Source organism: Monodelphis domestica, chromosome 1 (assembly GCF_027887165.1).
Source record: "Monodelphis domestica isolate mMonDom1 chromosome 1, mMonDom1.pri, whole genome shotgun sequence".
Lineage (NCBI taxonomy): Eukaryota > Metazoa > Chordata > Mammalia > Didelphimorphia > Didelphidae > Monodelphis > Monodelphis domestica.
The window spans coordinates 155,579,735-155,605,144 of record NC_077227.1 but is presented as its reverse complement, the minus strand read 5'-3'; the positions used below and the strand labels follow the sequence as shown (position 1 = coordinate 155,605,144).

The following is a 25,410-nucleotide window of genomic DNA, read 5'->3' as shown; positions in this document are numbered from 1 at the left end:
GCCACGAGCTGAGCCACCAGCTGTGCTATATAAGCGGAGCGGTCCGGCTGGCCTGAGTGGAGAAGACACAGTCCCCCTAGCTGAGGAGCTGAGCTCAGGACTCTGGTAAGCAATGGCTCTCCCCACTCCCATCCCCATCTTCAGGGCACTGAACCTGCTCCCCACCCTCAACCACCCTTCCTATCTGTGGAGCTCAGGACCGGCAGCTCTAAATAGGTTTCCTCCTCTCCTGGGACCCTACCTGAGCAAGCCTGTTTGGAATTTGCCAATGGACTAGTCTCTGTTTCGAGCAGAAAAGTGTGCTCTCCTACCTTGAGCCATCCTTTTATCTCCTTGTTTCTCTCTCGCTTTTCCTCCCTTCTCCAGACCAAGGGTTCTCTTTCAGTCCTGGTCCTGCCTGGAGCCTTGATGCCTTTGGAAGAATCTCATGTTCTCTTTGTGAAGTTCCCTGGAGCCGCTTTCTCCACTGGCTTTGGTTACACGTGGAGGCAGGAAAGGCTTCATGTCAGGGGATGTGGTTAGGAAAGCTCATGGAGCTGCCAGAAGGGAAATGTTTTTTCCACAAGGTACCTGAGGCTGCCCTGGTCTCTGCAGAGAGTCCGCTCAGATTTAAGTCTGACAAATAGCTGGGCCTCTTTGCTTCCCTCTGTCAGATCCTACTTTGGTCTGAAAACAAAACACCCAAACGGGCTGCGGCTTTAGGCGAATGTCCCCTCCTCTCTCGAGGCCTCCATACCTCATTTGTAAGTTGTGAAGGTGAGACTAGGTTTATTGGGTTTCCGAGGTCCCTACCGGATCCAAATTTCTATGAAATAGGTTTCTAGAACCAAGGGTGTGGTTTGATTGTTCCCCATGGGTGGCTGTCACCCCACCCCTCCCATCCGGCCTTCTCTTCCCCATCTGGAATCTGTACCCCATCCCCCACCCCCCAGCTGTTTCTCCACCCTTTGAGTTGAGCTGGACTTTGGAGGTTGAAGCTAAGGATTTTGAATCTCTCTCCCTCTGCCCCAATTTTCTAGAAACCCGCTAGATTCAAGGCTGGCCAAAGCCATTGGAAAGAGATACACATGTTCTGATAAAGGCTGGTCCACATCTCCCCTTACCCTTTCTTGAAGCAGTCTTAAAAAATAATAGCTAGAGATCCCCTAATGAGGCATGAGGCATAAGGCCTTGGCTTAGGCCTAGGACATTTGGGAAGCAACTCTGCTTTCACGCTCAGTCCTCTCAGCTCCTTATTATCTCACCCTCATTTCTTGCCTCCCGGCTTGGCCTCCAGCTTGGGCTTCCCAAACAAAACGAGTGAAATTTCTTCCAGCTGTAACCCATGTACATCTGGAAATAAATTTGTTGAGGGGTCTGTTTCTGATTCATTTGCCTTCCCTCCTGATCGTCTTCCCTCCCCCACCCAGCTCTCCCAGTCTGTCCCCCTGGAGTGGCCGGGGGCGAAAGTTAAAAGGACAAGACCATGAGTGGAACCCATGTTGTGGCCACAGATTCCACAGCCTCTTCATTGTGTGGGAGAGGGAGCACGGGGTAGGGTTGGGGTCAAGAAGCATATTCTGAAGACCTTAGGGCCCTCCGGGGACGGAAGGTGTGTGTGCTGAGGAGGAGGTGGAGGATCTCTGCAGAGAGACCAGTTTGATAAATGCCTGACACCCGAGTCTTGCAGGAACTGGGGCAAGGGAGGAGACGGGCTCTGATGATAATTCAAGACAGAGTCTACCTTTGGAGAGAAGCCCTCGTTCGTTTGCTGAGTGTTATTGGCACTGGGAGTGAGAATAATTATGACTGATCCTCTTGCTTCCAGGTGCCGGAATGTGGGGGGCTGAGAGCTGAGAAGGAAAGGGTCACATGCTTCATTGGAGAAAAGTTGTGTGTGTGTGTGTGTGTGTGTGTGTGTGTGTGTGTGTGTGTGTGTGTGTGTGTGTGGAGGGGGTAGGGGATATCTGTCTGCTTTGGTCTGTAGGAGGATGGGGGAGGTAGGGCAATGGTCCCAGTGGGGCCTAGACCCAATAAGGAAGATGTCTCATTGCAGCTGCAATGTCTCAGCCCTCCCAGCATGAGACACTTTTCTCCCTTACACAGTAAATAATCAGAGAACTAAAGAATCTCATCAAACCAACTTTCTTTACAGGTTGTTGAATCTGGAGAAATTTTTAGGAAGGCTATCTTTAGAAGAAGGACTGGCCAGTCCGAAGCTGCTCTTTCTCAACTTGCCACCCTCCCCATCCAGGGGCCAGAGGGAGCTATGGCAGTAGTGAAGGCCTGGGGCTTCTCCCTCCTGATCCTGGAGGTTACCTTTGCATTGGGTAAAGGTTAAGTATGCATTCTTTCATGAGTATCTCACAAGGAATAAAAAAACTTTTTTCTCTTCCTCCTACCTTCCTCTGTCCAGTCCTCCATCCCCATGTCTAAAGAAAAGAAAAGAGAAAACCTCAGTAACAAAGAAACAAAGTCTGCATTGGCACAAGGCCAAAAATATATATGTTGACTTCTGTATTGTTAGCCCATCAGCCTTCTGTCAGGAGTGGGTAGAAGATTTCATCCTAAGTCCTCTGGAGTTCTGGTTGGTCATTGTGTAAGTTTCCCATCTGAGGTACGAAGGCTAGACTTTACCTAAAACCTGACCCAGAACCAAACTGTGGGCCCCACCTTAATCTCTGCTCTCAGCCCTTTCCCCTAGCCAAGGAGTCGCAGAGGACTCAAAAAGTTTGGATTTGAGCCCACTTTCCATCTTCATTTAAATCTTTTCAGTTTAATTTGGATTTTGATGCTTGATTTCATGTAGGTAACATACATGCATCTTTATAGGAAGAAACCCACGAAGCTCCTTGTCCCGTGCCCAATCCACGCAGGCCCTCTAACGTAGAGCTTTAAGAGCCAGACCCTCAACGAGAAAGTGCCTTTTAGTCTCCCCTGCTCCCAGGCCAGGGAAAGGAAGGGAGAAGGATCCCTTCTAGCTGGGCTTCTCCGATAATACCCCAGTACTACTAGGGCCTCAGGGGTTTCCTTTTCCAAACAGTAGTATTCAGGTGGGTGACAAGAATAGGTCGTGTAAATACCCGCTCCCATATTGCCATTCCCCACAAGCTTTCAGCACACAGGTGCTGGGACAAACGTCAGCACTCCTTCCCCAACCCCTTCAGTTTCTTCCTTGATATTTTCCATCCTGACAGCTGGCAGCTTGAAAAGATGATTAACCATTCAGCAATCTGGTAGAAAATCAAATTAGTTTGATTAAAAAGAACTCCTGTGCTTCAATTAGGCAACATAAAAAAAATTTCTAATTTGGGTTCTGAACATGAGAGTTAATTGGTTTTCAAAGCTGCTATTACTATGCTTCTGAGGCTTTCTGTCTTTCCCACTCTCACCCCGACCCCTATTCTGATTTGGGAAGGTGATATGGGGGGCAGGGTGGATTTATAAGAAAGGTATCTGGCTTTAAATCCCAGTTCTGTTACTTTTTATCCATGTGACCCTGGGCAAGTCATTTGCCTTCTATTGCACCTTTTTCATCCATGATATAAGGTGGTTGGACTAGATGATGTCTCAAAGTCCATTTCATCTCTAAAGTATATCACAGCTCTAAATTCTATGTTTCCCATGATTATAAACATATGACTTGGGTTGGGGAAGGTAAAGATCAAGTTCAGCAATGAGGGCAAGGGAAGATGGGCTTCAACAGCTAATGTTCCCTTTGGAACTTGAGCTGAACCACTAAAAGCAGGTCCCACTGAAAAATAGCCCTCTGGAGGACTATTTTTAATCCTCGGTGGTTTGGCCTTTGTATGAAGCCGGGCTTTCAAGAAAAGCATTAAGCTGAAGGGTCAGAACCTGGTTCAGGCCAAATTTTGGTGGGGATGATAATGTTATTCAGAGATACATTCCCCAATTCCTTTCTCTTCGATTAGAGACTTTGATCCCTCAGACACTTTCTAATTGGGTAAAGGTGGGGGAAGACTTCAACTTTCTGATCCTTAGCATCTTCTAATGTAAAATGGGGACAAGAAAAGCCCTTTTCTCATAAGCTAATTGGGAGGATCAAATGAGACAATGTAGGTAAAGAACTTTGCAAAATTTAAAACACTCTATCAATATCTATTATCATCCTAATCGTTCTCCAATGATTCTTTGGAAAGGTCGTGATGAAATAAGGGCTTTAATGACTAAGGAAAGCCTCATAGGAGCATCAGTCCTCTGTCCTGGGGGGCATATATATTTATAGAGAGAGAGAGAGAAGGGGGGAGGAGAGAGAGAGAGAGAGAGAGAGAGAGAGAGAGAGAGAGAGAGAGAGAGAGAGAGAGAGAGAGAGAGAGAGAGAGAGAGAGAGGAGAGGGAGAGAGAGAAAATGTAAGTCCCATAACAGTTTGTTAGTTACAGAATCATAGATTTTCAGAGTGAGGAGAGGAATTAAAGACCTAATTTGTCTCCCCTGCCATGTATCTTATATATGGGAAAGAGAGCCCAGAATGGTAAAATAGCTTGCCCAAGGTCACACAACTAAGACTAGAATCCAAGTGCCCTGACTCAGGTCAGTGTTGTAATCTCACTGTCTCCCTGTGCTACTGTGTGTTGTCAGGGGCTCTAAGGCAGGTGGAAAGATGGGAAGGAAGAATAGATATGATCTGGTAAGGGGCTGGGGCCTTTGCAAGAGCTAGTAGAAAGTCCCATCTCTCTGCCCTGGGCTCTTGGGCACTTTTACTGGTATAAAAGGAAAACCTGGTCATGTCCCTAGAGGTGCACGTAAGAGTGTCTCAAAGGCAGTTTGCCATGTATATCTGGGACTTAAGGGTCTATTAATAGAGTTTTCTTTTATAGTAAAAAAAAAGCATTAGATGGGGACAGGCCAGAAGATCTGAGTTCTAATCCTAGTTCTGCTACTAATTTGCAATACAATTATAGGCAGAATACATCTCTTTGAGTCTTAGTGTCTTCAAGTACCAAAAGAAGGATGGATTAGATGAACTCAGGTCCCTGTAAGTTCTGAAGAATCTAAAGATCAGACTTATTTTAAAATGCAAATCCCTCTAGGATTTGAAGCCACTGGTAGTCACTAATATGAGGGCTCAACTAGGTGGCTTTGTAGCTAGAGAGCTAGGCCTCCTAGAGATGGGAGGTCCTGGGTTCAAATCTGGTCTAGCTGGGTGACTCTGGGCAAGTCACTTCACCCCCAATTGTCTAGCCCTTACCACTCTTCTGCCTTGGAACCAATATATACTATTGATTCCAAGACAAAAGGTAAGAGTTTTTAAAAAATTACTTTAGTATGAGTGAGTTTATTTGATTGCTTTCCCCATACACGATATTTGGTATTTGACAGTGGTTAGTGGAATAAGAGAGGGATACGATACAAAAAGGAAAGGATGGAGCTACCAAAGGCTTTTTGCTTTACAGACTTCACAGTTTCACTTAGGGTGATATGTTGGGCTCCCCCATTCAAAAGGCCAGGAGGATCTGGGAAGGAAGACCACCTGACCCCCTTATTGTCACCCAGCTGCCAGGTTCAGAGTTCAGGTTCTCCTCCCACAGAAGTTTTATCTTCCCACCCCTAACCCCCAATCTAGCATCTGCTGCAGGTCCTGGGATGAGGCAGATGGTACTTTCCCAGTCCGTCCGACGAGTGCAGCCAGGAAAGAGGAACCTCCACACTTTGGCCAAGCCTGCTGACCCTGAAGACAGTGAGTCACTGACCTCTCTGGGCACTCAGCCTCTGGGCAGTGGGAGTCTGGGAGAGGGGAGATGAAAATGGGAGGGGCAGGGTTGAAGATGGTTTCATAAACTAAGAGCCTCTAACGCTTCCTATAAGTAGAAAGGTAGAGATGACCAGAAAATCAGAAAAGTCAGGATATATCTGCACTGGAGTGAATTTACTTCAGGGGAAATAATAAAGATATTCATTATTATTGTATTTTTTGCATTTTTCAAAGTACTTTCTCTAGAAAACCAACAAATATTTATGAGGTACTTCTGCCTGGTCCTGTGGGATGACAAAAAGTATGAGGCACATAAAGTTTCTAGGCTAGTAGGAGAAATGAGACGAGGAAGTGCCATAAATGAACTATAAATTGCAATGGGAGATCAGAGAAAGGAAGGATCATTTCTAGATGGTGTGAATCATGGAAGGCTCCAAGAAGGAGGTAGTCTTTGAGTTACACTTGTTAGAAATCGGGCAGAGAGAGATAAGCAGGAGAGGTTCCAGGCAAAGGCAGCACCCTACATAGGAAGCATAGTATAAGCAAATCCATAGGGGTGGGACAAATTCAGGGGTATTTAGGGAAAGTTAACTGGTAAGGAGGGTATATGGAGAAGGAGGTAAGGCTCAAAGGGTAAGTCAGGAATAGGTCATGGAGTGACTTGGATGGTCTGTTCAGGAGCTTGGATTTTATTCAGGAACTATTAAAAGGTTTTGTGCTGGTGGTTGATTCTATAAGAGTCATGGTTTAGGAAAATTAATCTAGCAGCAAAAGCAATCAATCCTCTTATTTCCTCTTGGCAATACTGGGTGATTTCCTAATATCAGGAGAGGTGAATTCTAATGCCACCAGGACACCAAGCCGTTTCTAGGGGCTCAGGGTCATATTGTTTCCTCTTCTCATTTCCCACCCCTAACAGGCCAGGATACTCCCAGAGGCTCCAGTGACCCCTCGCTGTAACCCACTCTGTCTCTTGGTCACTCAGGTCCTGGAGAATGGACAACGTGGTTCAACATTGACCACCCTGGTGGACAGGGTGACTATGAACGCCTGGATGCCATCCGCTTTTACTACGGGGATCGAGTGTGCTCAAGGCCTCTGCGCCTTGAGGCTCGGACTACTGAGTGGACAACGGTGGCCCAAACTGGCCAGCGGGTTCACAGCAGCCCTCATGAAGGCTTCTGGTGCATTAACAAAGAGCAGCTGCCAGGGAAGAACTGCTCCAACTACACTGTCAGATTCTTCTGCCCCCCAGGTGAGTAAGGGATGTACCTTCCCTTGCCTTCCACCCCCCACACCCCTATCATGGGATGGAGAAACGAGATCATCTCTTTGAAACAGTGATAGCAAAAACATGAGACACTGGTCCCCTGTGCTCCTCCTTGACCCTTCAATAATAGTTAGTGACGGCACTATCATTTGAAAAGGGTCCTTCATCCAGAAGCAGCAAGGTATAGAAGAAAAAGCCTTGGACTCAGAGTCAGAGGATGGAGCCTTAAAGACGAACTCCACTATTTGTTTTCCTATGTGATCTTGGACAAGTCAATGAACCTTATTAAGCCTCAGTTTCCACTTCTGTCAAATGAGGGTGTTATATTAGGCCATCTCTAAGGTCCTTTCCAGTTTTAAAGAGATGACCTCAGGGCAGCTAGGTAGCACAATGGATATAGTGCCAGGCCTGGGGATTGGAGATTAGGGGTTCAAATCTGGCTTCAGATAGATTTTAGCCATGTGTCCCTGGGCAAGTCACTTAACCCCCACTGCCTAGCCCTTACTGATCTTCTGCCTTGGAACCAATACACACAGTATTGATTCTAAGATGGAAGGTAAGGGTTTAAAAGAAATAAATAAAGCTATGATCCCATGATCCAGTTCCAAATCTTATGATCCAAAAGCTTTGTTCTAGAGTGCAGATTTGTCTTTATCATGCCCTTATTCCTTGAATATCAAGTGATGCTGAAGAAGGATGAGGTAGGAGAAGCAGCTTGTGAAAAGTTTAGAGTTGTTGCAAGTCAATGGCTTTCTAGAATTCTTCAAAATCTCACCTTGCTTGAACTAGCAAACGGCAAATGTTCTGTGTGAGCATTTATGCCTCAGAAATCTGTAAATGAAGGAGCAGATAGGCATCTCAGTGGATAGAATGGTAGGTCTGGAGTTAGGAAGACCTGGGTTCAAATCTGGCCTCAGACACTTCCTAGCTGTATGATCCTGGGCAAGTCGCTTAACCCTGATTGCCTAGCCTTTGTCATTCTTGTCTTAGAACTGAAACTAAGACAGAAGGTAAAGATTTGGGGGGTAAAAAGATAGAAGAGGTAAGGGTTTAAAAAGAAATCTGCAAATGTTACAAATCAGGACTTAGTTTATTGTTCTGTTGACTGTCTAGATGTAAGAAAATGATGGAAAGAAGCTAATAATGCAGATTAAATCTAGAAGTGCATCCTGTAGGGTAGTTGTTGTTTTTTTTCTGGAAAGTACATTTTACTCTGTGGTCTCTCATTACTCAGAACTATGATTCATTCTCTCAGTTTTAGATAGGGGAACCCAGAAAGGCTCTGACACCCAGGTGTCTAACCTAACACTCTAGCTCCCATGATCAACAGTGCTGCTCAAAATTGGTCATTTTGTTGATGACCAGCTTGAACTCTTGGTCATTAGTTCACTGGGGACCTTTTCCCCCCTGGATCCTACTTTTTCTTGGTTATTGAATGAAGGAAGAAGTTTGCCCCTTAGATCATTTAGGGTAAGGAACACATAGTCCACTGTATCCTGTGCTGCCCCTCTTGTCAGCCTTTCCCCTCTCTGTGCATTTTATGCCAATTCTTGTTTCAGAAATCTTTAATCCAAATTACCCAGATTAGATAGCCAAAGTTGGGTTGGGGAGAATAGATTATTATAGTCTTCATGTGGTCTTCTGGGGAAGGTCTGGATTTTTTTATTTTCTCAATTGAGAAAATAAATTTTCCCTCCCTCCTATAATAACAAAATATGCATAAGTGAGCAAAAGCCATGCCTGCATTATCTGTGTCCCCCAAATATGTTTCATGCAATCAGCCCATTACAACTCTGTGAGGAAGTGAGGTAGCCTACCATCATCCAGCCGCTGGAATCACTGTTGATCATTGAGTTGTCTAGAGTTCTCAGGCCTATCAAAGCTGTTTGTCTTTATAATGCTGTTAACATATGAATTGTACTTCTGGTTCTGTTCACTTCACTCTGCCTCGGTTCATACAAATCGTCCCAGGATTCTCTGAAACTGTCCCTTTCATTATTTCTCATGATCACAATAATATTCCTTTATATTCATATATAATAATTTGCTTAGCCATTTCCCAATTGTTAGATACTCCTTTAGTTTCCATTTCTTTGTCTCTACAAAAAGAGTTGCCATAATTTTTTTGGGGTACATATGGGTCCTTTCTTCTTTCTTTGATATCTTTGGGGTACAGGCCTACAGTTTAATGGTTTTGAGGGGCATAGTTCCAAATTGCTTGGACTATTTTACAGCTTGACCAACAATGCATTAGTGTGACCATTTTCCTACTGTATTATTTTTTAAAAACCCTTACCTTCTGTCTTAGAATCAGTACTGTGTATTGGTTCCAAGGCAGAAGAGTAGTAAGGGCTAGGGAATAGGGGTTAAGTGACTTGTCCAAGGTCACACAGCTAGGAAGTGGCTGAGGCCAGATTTTAGCTAGGACCTTCCATCTCAAGGCCTGACTCTCAATAACAGAGCCACCTAACTGCCCCTGGTATTATTTTTTTAATGATGTTATTTTCACTAAATAATTCCTTATTCTTTGAAAGTGTAGAAATAGTCCATGAGAATAAACTTACAGATTCACAGAATCTCCATATTGGAAGAAATCTCAGTGATCATCTACCCTAGCTTGTGTCTGAGCAAAGAATTTCATCTACCACATCATGCACTCTATACAAATCACTACAAACGTCCTGCTGCCTTCCAACCTAATACAAGACCCTCTGTCTTTTTTTTTCTTGCTAGTTAACTCTTGTGGCTAACTCCCCTGGAGAACTATGTTTCTTGGGGAAAAGTGGCATGATGAAAAATAGCTGACTTGGGGTCTGTGGCCCATAGCATTTAAAAGGCTGTAAGGCTGTTGGTTGAACTATGAACTGATACAACCATTCTGGAGGACAATATGCAACCATGCCCAAAGGGTCACAAAACTATACATAATCTTTGATCCAGCAATATCACGTGTGTCTGTATCCCAAAGACATCAAAGATGGGGGAAAGGACCTACTTGTACAAAAATATTATTAGTAGCTCTTTTTGGAGTGGGAACGAATTGGAAATTGAGGGGCAAGTCCATCAATTGGAGAATGGCTGAACAAGATGTAGTATATGATTGTAATAGAAAACTATGGCACCATAAGAAATAATGAGCAGTTTTGTGATGGCAAAAAAATGGAAAATGAGAGGTTGTCTCATGATTGAGGAACGGCTAAATTAATTGTGGTATATGATGGTAATAGAATACTGTTACACTATAAGGAATGTTGAACTGCTTGGTTTCTATAAGAGCTGGAAAGCCCTCCATGAACTGAAGCAGAGTGAAATGAGCAGAACCAGGAGAACATTATACCAGTGACTAAAACACTGCGGGACGATCAAAAGTAATAGCTTTTGTACTAATAGCAACGCATTGATCTAGGACAATTCTGAGAGACTTATGAGAAAGAATACTATCCACAGCTAGAGAAAGAATTGTTGGAAATGCAGAAGAAAACATGATTTATCACTTGCTTATATGGGCATGTGATTTGGGGTTTTGGTTTGAAAAGAGTACTCTATTACAAAAATGTATACTATGGAAATAGGCTTTGAGTGAAAATTCATGCATAACCCAGGGAAATTGCTTGTCAAATCTAGGAGGGGGAGGGAAGAAGGAAAGGGGACAACATGAATCATGTAACTATGGGAAAAAAATTAAGATATTAAAGAGAAATAATGCACAGGATTAGTTCAGAAAAGCCTGAAAAAACTTATAAGAACTGATACAAAGTGAAGTGAGCAGAACCAGGAGAACAATATATATAGCAACAGAAATATTGTACGGTGATCAACTCTGAAGGATAAATTATTATCAACAAAACAAGGTAACCCCAGGGGATTCATGATAAAAAAAAGAATGTTATTCATGGCCAAAGAAGGAACTGTTGGAATCTGATTGTAGATCAAGGCATGCCATCTTTTACTTTATTTCCTTCATGAATTTTTTATTGTATATATGATATGTGTCTTCAGTCATGACGTGGGGAATATGGAAATACATAGTGAATGAAAGCACTGGTATAATCTATATCAGACTATTTACCACTTCCAAGACAGGGAAAAAGGAGAAAGAAAGAGAATTTGAACCACAAAATGTCAAAAACAATGTCAAAAGTTGTTTCTACATGTAATTGAACAAATGAAATTTAACAAAAAGCAAACAAAAGCAAAAGCAAAAAAACAAAAACGAAGAACTTTGGGTAGATGACCTTTGGAGATGAGGGAGGGAAATGGAATATGAGGGAGCCTGGGAAGAGCTCCCTACTAATCCCGCCTGGGGCTCCCTTGTAGGATCTCTACGCAGAGAGACTGAGAGAATCTGGAGTCCTTGGTCCCAGTGGAGTGACTGCTCAGCCTCCTGTGGTCACACCGGTGTCCAAACCCGAACTCGGAGTTGCATGGTAGAGATGCCCTGGCTCTGCAGTGAAGCCACGGAGGAGGGCCGGCTCTGTGTGAGCCAGGCCTGTTCAGGTGCCAATATCAAACTCTTTTCCTTCCCCTGTCCATCTCCTCCCTCTCTCCTAGGTGGAAATCTCTCTACTTAGCTCTGTCAGTCACACACCTCAGGTATGAATAGCAATACTAGGCAGAAGAATAAACGATTGTTCTAAGCTCCCCTAACCCTTCTCTTCCGCCTCATTTCTCTCCTCCTCCCCAACAGAGCAAAGGGTGAAAATGGGTGGGATGTTCTAAAGCAGAGGGGTCCAACTGAAAAAGATCTGGAGGGGAAGAGGGTTAGGAAAGAAAATCCTCTTATCCAGAGAAAGGGAAAGCAACATGAGATTGCTTTTTTCAAGACTCAGCTCACAGGGACAGCTAGGTAGCATGGGGGCACTGTGGTAGGCCTGGGTTCAAATCTGACCTTAGAAACTTCTTAACTCTGGGACCCTGGGCAAGCCACTTAACCCTAATTGCCTCGTCCTTACCACTCTTCTGTCTTAGAATTGATGAAACAGAAGGCAAAGGTTTAAAAAGAAATGGCTTAAATCTCAGTTTCCATAAGAGCTTTCCTCATTATCCCTTTCTGTCCCCCTTTCCTAGTGCCTTCCTCTGAGATTACTTTCCAAATATATTTTGTAAGTACATGGTGGTTTGCATGTTGTCTTCATCTTTGGAATGTAAGCTCCTTGAGGGCAGAATTAGACTTTTTTTTTTCCTTTTTCTGTGTCCCACTACTTAGCACAATGCCTGGAACAAAATAAGCGCCTAAAAATTCTTATTAACTACTTGACATAAATAGCCCAATCTGGGATTATCTGCAGGTAGGAAGTTTCATAGATCACTAGATTTACTGTCAGAAAGGCTCAAATCTTGCCTCAGATACTTACTAGCTCCCTGAACCCTAGGCAAGTCACTTAACCCCTATCCTCAGTTTCCTCTATAAAATGGGGGTGTTAATGGCATTTGTTTCACAGCACTGTTGGGAGCCTCAAACTGGATAATATATGCAAAGGGCTTTGCAAACCTTAATGCACTATATAAATGTTAGCTGCTCTAAATAAATGAATGAACAAACCCTTTATTAAGCACTTACTGCATACAAAGGAGACAACTAAGTAGTGTAATGGATAGAACGCTGAGCTTGGAATCAGGGAAGGCTCATTTTCCTAAGTTCAAATCTGGCCCCAGCCACTTCCTAGATGTGTGACCCTGGGCAAGTCACTTGACCCTGCTTGCCTCAATATCCTCATCTTTTAAAATGCGTTGGAGAAGGAAATGGCAGATCACTCCAGTATCTCTGCCAAGAAAACCTCAAATGGGGTCACAGAGTTGGATGTGACTGAAATGACTGAACAACAATGTGTACAAAGGACTGTGTTAAACACAGGAGGCACAAAAAGAAGAATAAAACAATCCCTCCTCTCAAGAAGCTCCCATTCTAATGGGGGACACAACACATTGGGAAGGAAGGTTTCAGCTCTAAGTCAAATTGAAAGGTCCCATGGTTCTTGGGGTGCAGTAGCAAAGCCGGTGGCCATGCCTCTTCTTGAATATCATTTCCATTGATAAAATCACATCAGTTCTGATGCTGAACCATTTGACGACGTCAAGGACTTCGGGGACAAGGACTTTCTTTCTTGGTTCTTTAATAGCTACGGCTGTAACACCTGCAGGAGTTACTGGGCAGCACCTCTACATGGGTTGCTCCTCAGGAGGATGCCATGGGGCACTAGACTAGAAGAGTTACCTTTCCCAAGGCTCTTGGCTTCCAGTCTCTACCGGGGAAAGATGGTCAAGGTGGTAGTAGTGTTTCGACTTTTCTCCACAGGAGTTGTTTCCATGGATGATGGCTCTGTAGGCTATTACTTTTTTTTTTTAAACCCTTATCTTCTCTCTTAGAATCTATATTGTGTAATGGCAGCTAGGTGGCTCAGGAGATTGAGGGGCAGTCTTAGAGACAGGAGACCCTGGGTTCAAATCTGTTCTTAGACACTTCCTAGCTATGTGATCCTGGGCAAGTCACCCCCATTGCCTAGCCCTTGTCGCTCGAGGCTTAAAAGAGGGGAAGAGCATTGACTGGTGTAAAGAAATATAGGCATTCCACTTGTCCCAACTCCATTTCCTTTCTTTATCTACCTTTTCCTGCTCCACCTCATTTCTTCTTCCCCTCTAAGTAAAAAGGACAATCAATCAATAAATAGATTACTATGTATTACTTTGGGGGGAAGCTGAGTGGTTCAGTGGATTGAGAGTCAGGCCTAGAGCTGAGAGGTCCTGAGTTCAAATTTGATCTCAGACACTTCCTAGCTGTGTGACCCTGGGTAAGTAACTTAACCCCCATTGCCTACCATCCTTCTGCCTCAGAACCAATATAGTATTGATTCTAAGGCAGAAGGTAAGGGTTTAAAAAAAAAAAAAAGCAGGCACTATGCAAAGTATTAGAGATACTATAGTAAAAAGAAAGATAGTCCCTATCCTCAAAGAGCTTACAATCTAATGAGACAGCATGCAAACAAATATACATATAAAGCAAACGATACATAACAAGATAAATGGGTAATAATTAAAAGAGGGAAGGCGCTGGAATTGAGAGGCATTAGAGAAAGGTTCCTATAGAAGGTGTCATTTTAGTTGAGACCAGGGAAGTCATGAGTCAGAGTGGTAGAGGGAGACCATTCCAGGCAGGGGGACAACCAGAGAGAATGCCCCAACCAAAGATGGAGTATGGAGCAGTCAGGGGCCAGGGTCTAAGGTGTAAGAAGTCTGGGAAGGTAGAAGGGGGCTAGCTTATCAAGGGCTTTGAATGCCAATAGAAGCATTTTTGTATATTTGTATATTTTGTATATAAATTATATATAAATTGTATATTTGCTCCTAGAGTCAATAGGAAGTCAGCAGTTCATTGAGTAGGGGTCGAGGGAGTTGTTTGACATGTTTTAGGAAAATCGCTTTAGTGGCTGGAGGATAGATTGGAGTGGGTGGATTTTTGAGGCACAAAGGCCCATCAGAAGACAATTCCAGTAATCCAGGCATGAGATGATGAGGGCCAGCAGTCCATGGTCAATGGTTTTTTCCTCTTCCAGATTGTGACATGTCGTGTACCATGGGCCAGGTGAATGCTGACTGTGATGCCTGCATGTGTGAGGATTTTGTACTCCATGGGGCCATTTCTCAGCCTGGGGGTAGCCCTGCTCCAGGGGCCACTGTCCATTTGCTGACCAAGACAGTTAAGCCACTGACTCAGACTGATAGTACTGGGAGGTTCCGAATCCCTGGCTTGTGTCCTGATGGCAAAACCGTTCTGAAAATCACGAAAGCCAAGTTTGCACCCATTGTTCTGACGATGCCCAAGACCAGCAAGAAGATGACCACTGTTAGTGCTGAGTTTGCAAGAGCAGGTACACCCCATCTGACCCTTCATGGATGAGGATTTAGTCTAGAGCAAGGATTCCTGGGATACCTGGGATCCATGTAATTGTTTAAAAAAATTTTTTTGATGGCTGTTTTTCAATATAATTGGTTTTCTACATATTTTATGTTTTTTAAAATATGATTAAGGGCAGCAAGGTGGTGAGGTGGATAGAAAGCCAGGCCTAGAGACAAGAGGTCCTGGGTTCAAATTTGACCTCAGACACTTCCTAACTATGTGACCTTGTATGATCCTGGCCAAGTCATTTAACCTCCATTGCCTAGCCCTAGCCCTTACCACTCTTCTTCCTTAAAACCAATTCATAGAATTGATTCTAAAATGGAAGATGTGGGTTTAAAATTTAATTAGAGATCCTAGAGGCTGTACAAAGACAGACCAATCTGGGAAGTTGTGATAGGCAAAAAGCATGTGGAGAGATCCCAGAGAATTCCCAAGAGGCTCTTGTCCTCACAGGATTCTCCTTCCATCTCATTTTCTTTCTTTAAGTGCCAGAAGAAAAAGAGACAATCCTGTTCCTGCCCAAGACAGTTACCCTATCCCACTGGGAATCTTACAAGATTCTCTAGTACCTCTAGTACAAGAGTTCTTAATCTGGGGTACATGAATAACTGTTTAATAGAATTAATTTCTTTCATAATCATTTTCATAATTCCTATCATAATCATTATATTCATTTATAATAACATAAAATATTTTGTTTTATGCCTTTATAAACATTCTGAGAATGGGTCCATAGGCTTCACTTGGCTGCCCAAAGAGCCCAAGCCAAAAAAAAAAAAGGCTCAAAAGCTATGCTTTAATACCAAGAAGGAGGACATGGGACCTAGAGGAGGAAGTGTGGCAAAGATGAATTTTGCTCTAGTTCTGTATTAATGGCTCAAGGAGGAATGGGGAGTAGGATGGAACTATAGAACACAATCCTTGGGCCTAAAAGCTCCAGTAGCCCAGGCACAGTCCAAGAGATCTTCACCAATTACTCTATAATTTGTTTAGTTGAGTGTAAGTCAAAGTAAAAACACACTCATTTTACAACTATAAAGATTAATTTCCCCTCACAGAGCCTCCTTACATTGTGAAGAATCCAGAGACAAAGGCAAGGAAAACCGGACAAAGTGTCTCTTTCTGCTGTAAGGCTACAGGAAAACCCAGCCCAGAGAAGTATTTCTGGTAAGAAGTAACAGTCTGCTCAAAAGCCTGCCCTTCTGGTTGATCCTGATTTTTTCCCCCAAGAAAATTAACACCTTCCTAGACTAGCTCAGTGTCTCCTCTTCCTGTAGGTACCACAACAACACTCTGCTGGACCCTTCACTATATAAGTACGAGAGCAACTTGATATTGAAAAATTTGCAGAAGAAGCAAGCTGGGGAATATTTCTGCAAGGCCCAGAGTGACGCAGGAGCTGTGAAGTCACAGATTGCCCAGCTGACTGTTATCGGTAAGGTCAAGGATACTCCCGAACTTCCTGAGCACCCTCTTAGCAGTGGATCTCCACATATATTTTATATCAAGCTTGGATTCCAAAGTGATGCTTTAGCTTTCTTCACAGTGAAATGTCAAACAGAGAGGACAAATATGTTTCATTAGGCTCATAGAAGGGAAGGCTTGTTAGTAGGGCTAGAGAGTGGGCAAGAGAAGGAGGCAGATAAGATTCAGTGAGGGCAAATGTCAGTAAATACGCCTAGAATGAAATAATCCATATTATGGCTTTTTCTTTAAAACCTTTACCTTCTGTTTTAGTATCAATTCTAATAGAGAAGAGTGTTAAGGGCTGGACAATTGGGGTTAAGTGACCTGCCCAGGATCACACAGGTAGGAAGAGTATGAGATCATATTTGAACCCAGATCCTCCTGACTCCAGACCTGGTGCTCTGTCCACTGTACTACCTAGCTGTCCTTCATGTTATGTCTTAAAAGATGGACTTTGCACAATCTTGACCCTGAAAAGGTTGAGTCATTCACTAAATCCTGGAAGACTGAAACCAGACAAAGCTTATTAAATTTCAAAAGAAGTGGTCTTAAGACAATAAATGGAGGTTCAAGATGGGTGCAGAAGAATCAGGTATGGTAAGACCATAATGGCATTATTACTAGTTGTATTAGGACTAGACTTGTAACTTCATTGGTGTAGTGAGAGGAATTTCTTCTCCCAATGCCTATGGACACCTCTCCCTACACTTTCTGGTCTCACAGAGTTCCTTGAGGCACTATGAGGATTAGTGACTTGCCCTGAGTCTCAGGCTCAACATGAGCCAGAAATAGGCCTTTAATTCAAGTTTTCCTGTGTCTGAATCTAGACTTCTATCTACTATATTACTGTGCTTCTCAATGAATTATTAAGGGAATAAAAATAGTAAAGTCACATGTTTGTAAATTTGAAAAATAATTTTCACATTTTGATATTCACAACAAATAATGCAATTAATACTGCCTGAATTTCTGTGGTTGGGAAAATGGAGGTTCAGAGAGGTTAAGTGACTTGTCCAAGTTATACAGCTAATGAGAAGCAGACTTGAACCTTGAGCCCAGGTCTAAAGATTCTGAGCCCACTATACCAGACTACTGTTGTTATAAGGAGTTTTATTTTAGTTTATTCTGTCTCATTAGGAGCAGAAGTGTTATGTTAAAGGAAAGTTTAGAAATATCACACTGTCTCCTTGAAGAAACTAGAGAAGATAGCTCTCGCCCTCTGTCACTTTAAGAAGCCAAGGTTAAAAGAAAGAGTCAGTTGGAGTTCTGAGGCCAGTCTCTCTGACTTCCTTGGAAGCTGGTTGCTGGGTCATTCTCTCAAAGAAAGGAAGATCTTTTAGTGACTTTTAGACTGTTACTTTGAGACTTTGAGATAAACAGACTAAATTGAGAAAGTGTTTTACGGAGAGCTTTTCTCCTCAGAACCTGAGGGGGAGCTAGAGAGCCATTTGTGTCACCAGAGACAGGCAGTTGGGATTTGAGTTGAGGGAAAAGAAGGAGTCAGAGGTCTTGACTTCTCTGACTTCAGAGAGAGAGAAGCTGGACAGTTTCTCTGTGAAGATTTTATATATTACTTTAGGAGTTCACAGCATAGTTTTAGTTAGAAATATTATTAAAGTTAGCTTAGAATAGTTTAAGGAGGTCTGTCTTGGCAGACAAGAAGAGGCTACAAAGATAGCAACTAGTTTTGGGGGGTTTTATTTAGACATTTTAAAATAAGGTTAAGAGATTCCTATCCTATTCCTAACTCCTAGTTTCCTACTTCCTATATTCCTCTCCCAACCTCCACTAGAAATAAATAAGTGTTGTATTGAGCTGTTTCCTGCCTTCCATTCACCACCTTCAAATAGGTTAATCCTGACAGCTCCAATTATACTTATAACAGCTTGGGTTTCAACATAATAGCTATTATTTAGTTATAACAGCTTGGCAAACTATATCAAAGTCAATGTAACATTCCTCCAATTCAATCAATTTATTCATAAACTTAGACGGGTTCTCTCCTATCTCCTGTCTTAGCTTTTCAAACTTGTTCCATGTTCCCGGTCTGTTGGAACACTGTCTCATTGCTGTTAACACTGATTTTCTAGCTTGGACCAGTCCATCAAACTGCAAAGAATCATTCATGTCCCATCTAGGATCCGACTAAGGCCACTGAACCATCCCCCACTCTTTGGTAGTTAACTTAATTATCTTGTCTTTCTTCCTTTTTGTTAAAAGTTCATTCATTAAATATCCAAAATGAAGTCATGTGGGATTGCACTGCCTGTAGATTGATTCCATCTTTTTAATAACTGCAATCAGTTCCTCCTCAAAAGAGAGAGTATCATGCTTGAATCCTTCCATATCAGAGGGTATGAAAGGTCAATGTTGCCTAATATTAATTAATTCATGCTCCAGAGTAAATGTTGGCACTTCATGGGGAGGGAAAAGGATATCATTGTTGTTCTTTGTTTTAGCAGTGTTATTAGAATCAGTATTATTGACATTAGCAGTGGATTTGCCAAGTTGAGCTATTATGTCATTTTGCCTAGCGATGGCTTCATTGAGTTTTGTAATGAAATCTTCAAAATCATAAGTCTAGTTTCTGTTTATCTATCATTTGTTTCTTCTTTCTTTTTATAATTTGGCTAAGTATGAGGCACAATTGATACCCCTATAGTAATTAAATGTTGACAATAGTTTGAGTATGTCTAAAACGGTGAAATGTAATCTCACCAACAGTTTTTGGCACAGGCAGTTGCTGGAGATAAAATAAGATGGCACCACCTCTTATAGTACTAGAGCCATAGTCTCAAATACCATGGTTCCTTTTTCTGACTTCTAAAATTAGCAGGTTAGTAGGTTAATTCAAATCCTTTTTTCCTTGCCAAGCTCTTATAAGTATAATTGGAGCTGTCAGGATTAACCTATTTGAAGGTGGTGAATAGAAGGCAGGAAACAGCTTAATACAACACTTATTTATTTCTAGTAGAGGTTGGGAGAGGAATATAGGAAGTAAGAAACTAGGAGTTAGGATTAGGATAGGAATCTCTTAACCTTATTTTTAAATGTCTAAATAAACCCCCCCAAAACTAGTTGCTATCTTTGTAGCCTCTTCTTGTCTGCCAAGATAGACCTCCTTAAACTACTCTTAGCTAACTTTAATAATATTTCTAGCTAACTAAAATTATGCTATGAACTCCTAAAGTAACATATAAAATGTTCACAGCAAAACTGACACAGCTTTTCTCTTTCTGTAGTCAGAGAAGTCAAGGCCTCTGACTCCTTTTCCCTCAACTCAAATCCCAACTGCCTGTCTCTGGTGACACAAATGGCTCTCTAGCTCCCCCTCAGGTTCTAGGAGAAAAGCTCTCCGTAAAACACACTCTTTCTCAACTTAGTCTGTTTATCTCAAAGTCTCAAAGTAACAGTCTAAAAGTCACTAAAAGATCTTCCTTTCTTTGAGAGAATGAATGACCCAGCAACCAGCTTCCAAGGAAGTCAGAGAGAGACTGGCCTCAGAACTCCAACTGACTCTTTCTTTTAACCTTGGCTTCTTAAAGTGACAGAGGGCGAGAGCTATCTTCTCTAGTTTCTTCAAGGAGACAGTGTGATATTTCTAAACTTTCCTTTAACATAACACTTCTGCTCCTAATGAGACAGAATAAACTAAAATAACTCCTTATTACAACATTTCCCCCTGAGATCCCTTTGGGAGAAATATTCTCCCCAAATGGATATTTTAATCTAATTATTCTATATTCTCTACTAGGGTCAGGGAGAAGTAAAAAGAAAGAATAAAGCAAGCAAACAATCTTGCAAAATGCAAGTTATACATTACATACAGATATTTACAATTACATATATAACACAATTCTAACTATACATTATAGAAACAACCTAAAGCTAACAATTCAAAGTTACCTTACAGTTACTATATATAAAACCTTGCCAAAAAAAACCATTATATACAAGAATATATATTATTATAACACTACCTAGAAGCTGGGAGCATATCCCTGGTTCCTTGAAGTCAACAAAATGATGGACAACCAAGCTCTCTCACAATGCATCATTCAATGCCATTGTAAGAGACAGAATGTGAAGATTGGATAGAGCAGTGATTATAACCTAGTGTAGCAGTACTTACAGAAAGAGCAAATATTACCAGTAGTGGCACATTCTAAGATAAAGGATGGGAATATATATATATATATATATATATGTGTGTGTGTGTGTGTGTGTGTGTGTGTACATATATATAACATAATATATGTAATCTAACAAATATACATACATATATATCCAGAAAGAAATGCAATGGATATAACAAATTCCAAGGATATTTTGAAGGGATTGCATTTGGTGCCCATTCTCACAGAACAGATGTTTTAATAGATATTAAAATAAGAGAATAGGGGGAACCTAGGTGACCCACTGAATAGAGCACCAGGCCCTGAGTTCAAATGTGGCCTTAAACATTTCTTAGCTGTATGACCCTGGGCAAGTCACTTAACTCTGTTTGCCTAGCCCTTGCCATTCTGTCTTAGAGTTGTTACTAAGATAGAAAGTGAGGGTTTAAATAAAACAATAATAACAACAATAATAAAATCAGAGAATAGTGGATCATGAGTTTGTTACTCACTTGGTTTACATGGCAGCTTTCAATGGTTTAAGGGAAGACTTATTTATTTATTTATTTATTATTTATCAAATAAGCTTAAGGTCCTTGAAAGAGTCAATATTGTCCCCAAATCATGGGGATCTCTTCTCCTAGTCTGGGTATCAGGAGACAGGCAGAGAGGAAACAGCTGCCACAAACACCATTTAAGACACTACTGAGTCCTCCTGGACATGAAGAATATAGAAAAATGGAATAACCTCCCCAAAGCAGAAAATCTCCATTGTCAGATGAGTAGGTTTCCAGGGATTTGTGGGATTCCAGGATTTGTGATCATTATCAGTTCCTTTGCACCCTGGAAAATTACAATAGTATAATTTATCCCTCCCTCTTAACAATTCTGTCATTCATCCTATTATTTTGGGGGGAGTGAGTTTTAAATGCGAGTCACTCAAGCTCCCCATTGTCAAGTTCATAAAACAAAACAGTGTTGACCTCAAATTGATAATTATCAGTCTCCTTTCTTTCAAGTGCCAAGATTCTCTAATGATGCCTGTCTAATATAGTCAAATTAAGGCTGTCTGTGGTGTTGTTTTTTTTTTACTGAAGTCATATTCACTCTGACTATGGGCATCAAAAAGAAACTTTCCTGAGACATTGTCAAGCTACCCTCCTCTTAAACCTGCAGATTACAACTCTGTCTGCAGAATAGGATGAGGTCCCGTACCCCAACTCCCAGTCTGTGTTTCAGCTGGGCACTGTTTCTGTCCTGGGTGTTGGGATATGGCCAATGGAAATTTCTGCCCCAGAACTGTATAGATGTATGAATATGAAATAACCTTTTCTGGCATTTACAATATTTATCTTAATAGCACCAAATGAGTCTCCTTGCAACCCAACACCTGAGAGCTATTTTATCCAGCTTCCTCATGACTGTTTCCAGAATGCCACCAACTCATTCTACTATGATGTGGGCAGGTGCCCAATCAAGACATGTGCAGGGCAGCATGACAATGGGCTCAGATGCAAAGATGCTACAGAAAGCTGTTGTGGAACTTCCAAGATGGAAGAGAGAGAGATTGAGTGTAGTGGATATACACTTCCTACCAAGGTGGCCACAGAATGCAGCTGCCAGAAATGCACAGAGACAAAGAGCATCATCAGGGGCCGGGTCAGCGCAGCGGATAATGGAGAGCCTATGAGGTTTGGTCACGTTTACATGGGGAACAACAGAGTAAGCATGACTGGCTACAAGGGGACCTTCACCCTCCATGTGCCCCAGGACACTGAGAGGCTAGTACTCACTTTTGTAGACCGGCTACAGAAGTTTGTGAACACCACCAAAGTCCTTCCATTCAACAAGAAGGGCAGTGCAGTATTCCATGAGATTAAGATGCTAAGGAAGAAGGCACCAGTGACTTTGGAGTCCACAGAGACCAACATCATCCCTCTAGGAGAGGTAGATGGAGAGGATCCCATGGCAGAACTAGAATTCCCTTCCAACAGTTTCTACAGACAGAATGGAGAACCCTACAGGGGCAAAGTCAAGGCCAGTGTGACGTTCCTGGACCCACGGAACATTTCCACAGCCACAGCCACCCAAAGTGACTTGAACTTCATCAACAATGAAGGAGACATGTTCCCCCTCCGGACATATGGTATGTTCTCTGTAGACTTCACAGATGAAGCTGCCACTGAATCGCTCAATGCAGGCAAAGTGAAGGTACATCTTGACTCCGCTCAAGTCAAGATGCCGGAGCATGTGCCTACAATGAAATTATGGTCCCTGAACCCTGACACAGGACTGTGGGAGGAGGAAGGAGATTTCAAGTTTGAAAACAAGAAGAGAAACAAAAGGGAGGAAAGGACCTTCTTGGTGGGAAACATGGAGATCCGTGAAAGGAGACTTTTTAATCTTGATGTTCCCGAGAGTAGGAGGTGCTACATCAAAGTGAGGGCTTACCGGAGTGAAAGGTTCTTACCCAGTGAGCAGGTCCAAGGTGTAGTGGTCTCTGTAATTAATTTAGAGCCCAAAAGTGGCTTCTCTTCCAATCCCAGAGCGTGGGGCCGCTTTGACAGTGTCATCACAGGTCCCAATGGTGCCTGTTTGCCTGCATTCTGTGATGATCAGTCCCCAGATGCCTATTCTGCTTATGTATTGGCAAGCCTGGGTGGAGAAGAGCTAGAAGCTGTAGAGTCTTCACCCAAATTCAACCCCAATGCCATTGGAGTCCCTCAGCCCTATCTCAACAAGCTCAAGTACAGAAGGACAGACCATGATGATCCCAAAGTCAAGAAAACTGCCTTCCAGATCAACATGGCCAAACCAAGACCAAATACAGCTGAGGAGAGCAATGGCCCCATCTATACCTTTGACAATCTCCGGGAGTGTGAAGAAGCCCCATACAGTGCACCCCATTTCAGGTTCTATAGGGTAGAGGGAGATAGGTATGACTACAACACTGTCCCCTTCAATGAAGATGACCCTATGAGTTGGACAGAAGACTACCTGACATGGTGGCCTAAGCCTATGGAGTTCCGGGCCTGCTATATCAAAGTTAAGATTGTAGGGCCTCTGGAGGTAAATGTGAGGTCACGAAACATGGGTGGCACACATCGGCAGACAGTGGGGAAGCTCTACGGCATTCGAGATGTGAAGAGCACCCGGGACAGGGACCAACCCAATGTCTCAAGTGCCTGTGTAGAATTCAAATGTAGCGGGATGCTTTATGACCAGGACCGGGTAGATCGCACGTTGGTCAAGATTATCCCCCAAGGCAGCTGTCACCGGGCCAGTGTGAACAGCATGCTCCATGAATACCTGGTCAACCACCTCCCCTTGGCAGTTAACAATGACACCAGTGAGTACACCATGCTGGCACCACTAGACCCACTTGGGCACAACTACGGCATCTACACTGTCACAGACCAGGACCCTCGGACAGCCAAGGAGATAGCCCTAGGCAGGTGTTTCGATGGCACATCTGATGGCTCCTCCAGAGTCATGAAGAGCAATGTGGGAGTCGCTCTCACATTCAACTGTGCAGAGAGGCAGGTAGGGCGGCAGAGTGCCTTCCAGTATCTTCAAAGCCCCCCAGCTCGAGCCACTGCAGGCTCCCTCAGAGGAAGAGTGGTTGGGAGGAGGCAGGAGAGGGAGAGTCAGCCTGGACAGAGGCGTCGCATTTCCCTGAGACTTCCTGGAAGGGCTCCACAACGACCACTCAACAACTAGACCCTATGGTGCTCCTCTTTGCATGAAATATCTTGTGGAAACTTAGCACAAGCTGTTACCAAGTTAATTTAAGTACACATGCTCTTGTACAATTTGCTGTGTATTCCAAATGTTGCTGTCTTTTTGCCCCGGTGCTAACTGCAATTTGTTCAGAAAGCCTATTTCAAGTAAAGTCCCTTTGTAGGCCTCTATAAGAAAAAAAATCCACAAAAATTAACTCTTTGATAAAACTCTAGGGTTAGAAAGAAAAAACATGGAGCCTCCTTCATCAAGTATGATTGACACGAACATGGTATAGCCATCACTAAGATAATGGCAGATTAAATAAATGATAGACATAAAATATACTACTGCGCCCTTAATCAGTGGGACTGAGATCAAGCAAAGTTCATACAAATGGTAACAAGGTAGAAGAATAAACCACAAGATTTTGTACTTGAAGTGTAAATAACTTATTTATTTCTTTGCTAGATTTAGAGTGATTTGTATGTATTCGAGGCTGAGCTATTGAGTGGTGAGCTATAATCATAGGTCCTTTACTGCAGTTGTGGAAGATGACTATCTTGATTTCATGAATGCATTTTTGTTAAGAGGGATAACTTTAGTCACTACTCTGCTTTTATTCAAGCTAAAACGCCAGTGTAGTAGAAGACAGATTTGAATAAAGAAGTATTTTTCACTTTGATTTGGCTCCTTCTCTTCTGTTTGGCCATAAAAGCATTCCCATGTAGGATCATGTAAGCCAGATGGCCAGAGTGGCCTGATTGATTTCCTTCCAAAGCATGTAAAGTTCAGGGTGGGTTGTAAGGCCCAGAGCTCTTCCAGAGTTTATTTGGAAGAGGATCCTCTACTGTGTAACAACACTTAAAGTACAACCATCAATGTTGTTCTTGTGGATCACATTTTCCATTAGGAAAGATAAGCTGAAATCCTCGGGCCATTGAGCATGTTCTAGGTCCTTCAAGTAACGTTAAGAATAGGAATCAAATGTTTTTCCCCCAGTATTAGGAAATGTATACAACAGCTCAGTCTGAAGATCCACTGATCAGTGCCAAGTGGACCTTTGGCTTCCTCAAGCCTGGTTCTCCCTCCAGCTGGTTTGGCTGACCTCACCAAGCAGTGTGTTTTTTTTTTCCAGGCTGTTCTAAAGATGGACAGCTTTTGCAGACACCCAATCACAATTAGGTATAACTTCAGCCTATGTCCCTTCCAGCCAAACAGTCCAAGTGATTTTTATTTTGGAAAGGG

General features: G+C 42.6%; 1 protein-coding gene across 2 annotated transcripts; it reads left to right on the top strand.

The window, feature by feature from the left end:
- Positions 1-24,847, top strand: CILP (cartilage intermediate layer protein). Of its 2 annotated transcripts, none has more exons than XM_016424028.2 (9): positions 1-105; positions 2,135-2,309; positions 5,565-5,678; positions 6,679-6,948; positions 11,281-11,460; positions 14,514-14,828; positions 15,919-16,027; positions 16,138-16,295; positions 21,803-24,847. In XM_016424028.2, the coding sequence occupies exons 2-9, from the start codon at positions 2,249-2,251 to the stop codon at positions 24,160-24,162; spliced, it is 3,567 nt and encodes a 1,188-aa protein (XP_016279514.2). In that variant the 5' UTR covers positions 1-105; positions 2,135-2,248; the 3' UTR covers positions 24,163-24,847. The 2 variants fall into 2 exon arrangements, with proteins under 2 accessions (XP_016279514.2, XP_016279513.2); XM_016424027.2 differs by having other exon boundaries at positions 2,135-2,315.
- Positions 24,848-25,410: the final 563 nt, after the last annotated feature.

Excerpts from the sequence above, each read along its gene's own strand:
- CILP (XM_016424027.2), top strand. The coding sequence starts at position 2,249 with ATGGCAGTAGTGAAGGCCTGGGGCTTCTCCCTCCTGATCCTGGAGGTT. Across the intron at positions 6,949-11,280 it reads CAGATTCTTCTGCCCCCCAG|GATCTCTACGCAGAGAGACT; the intron begins GTGAGTAAGGGA and ends GCTCCCTTGTAG. Across the intron at positions 16,028-16,137 it reads AGCCCAGAGAAGTATTTCTG|GTACCACAACAACACTCTGC; the intron begins GTAAGAAGTAAC and ends CTCTTCCTGTAG.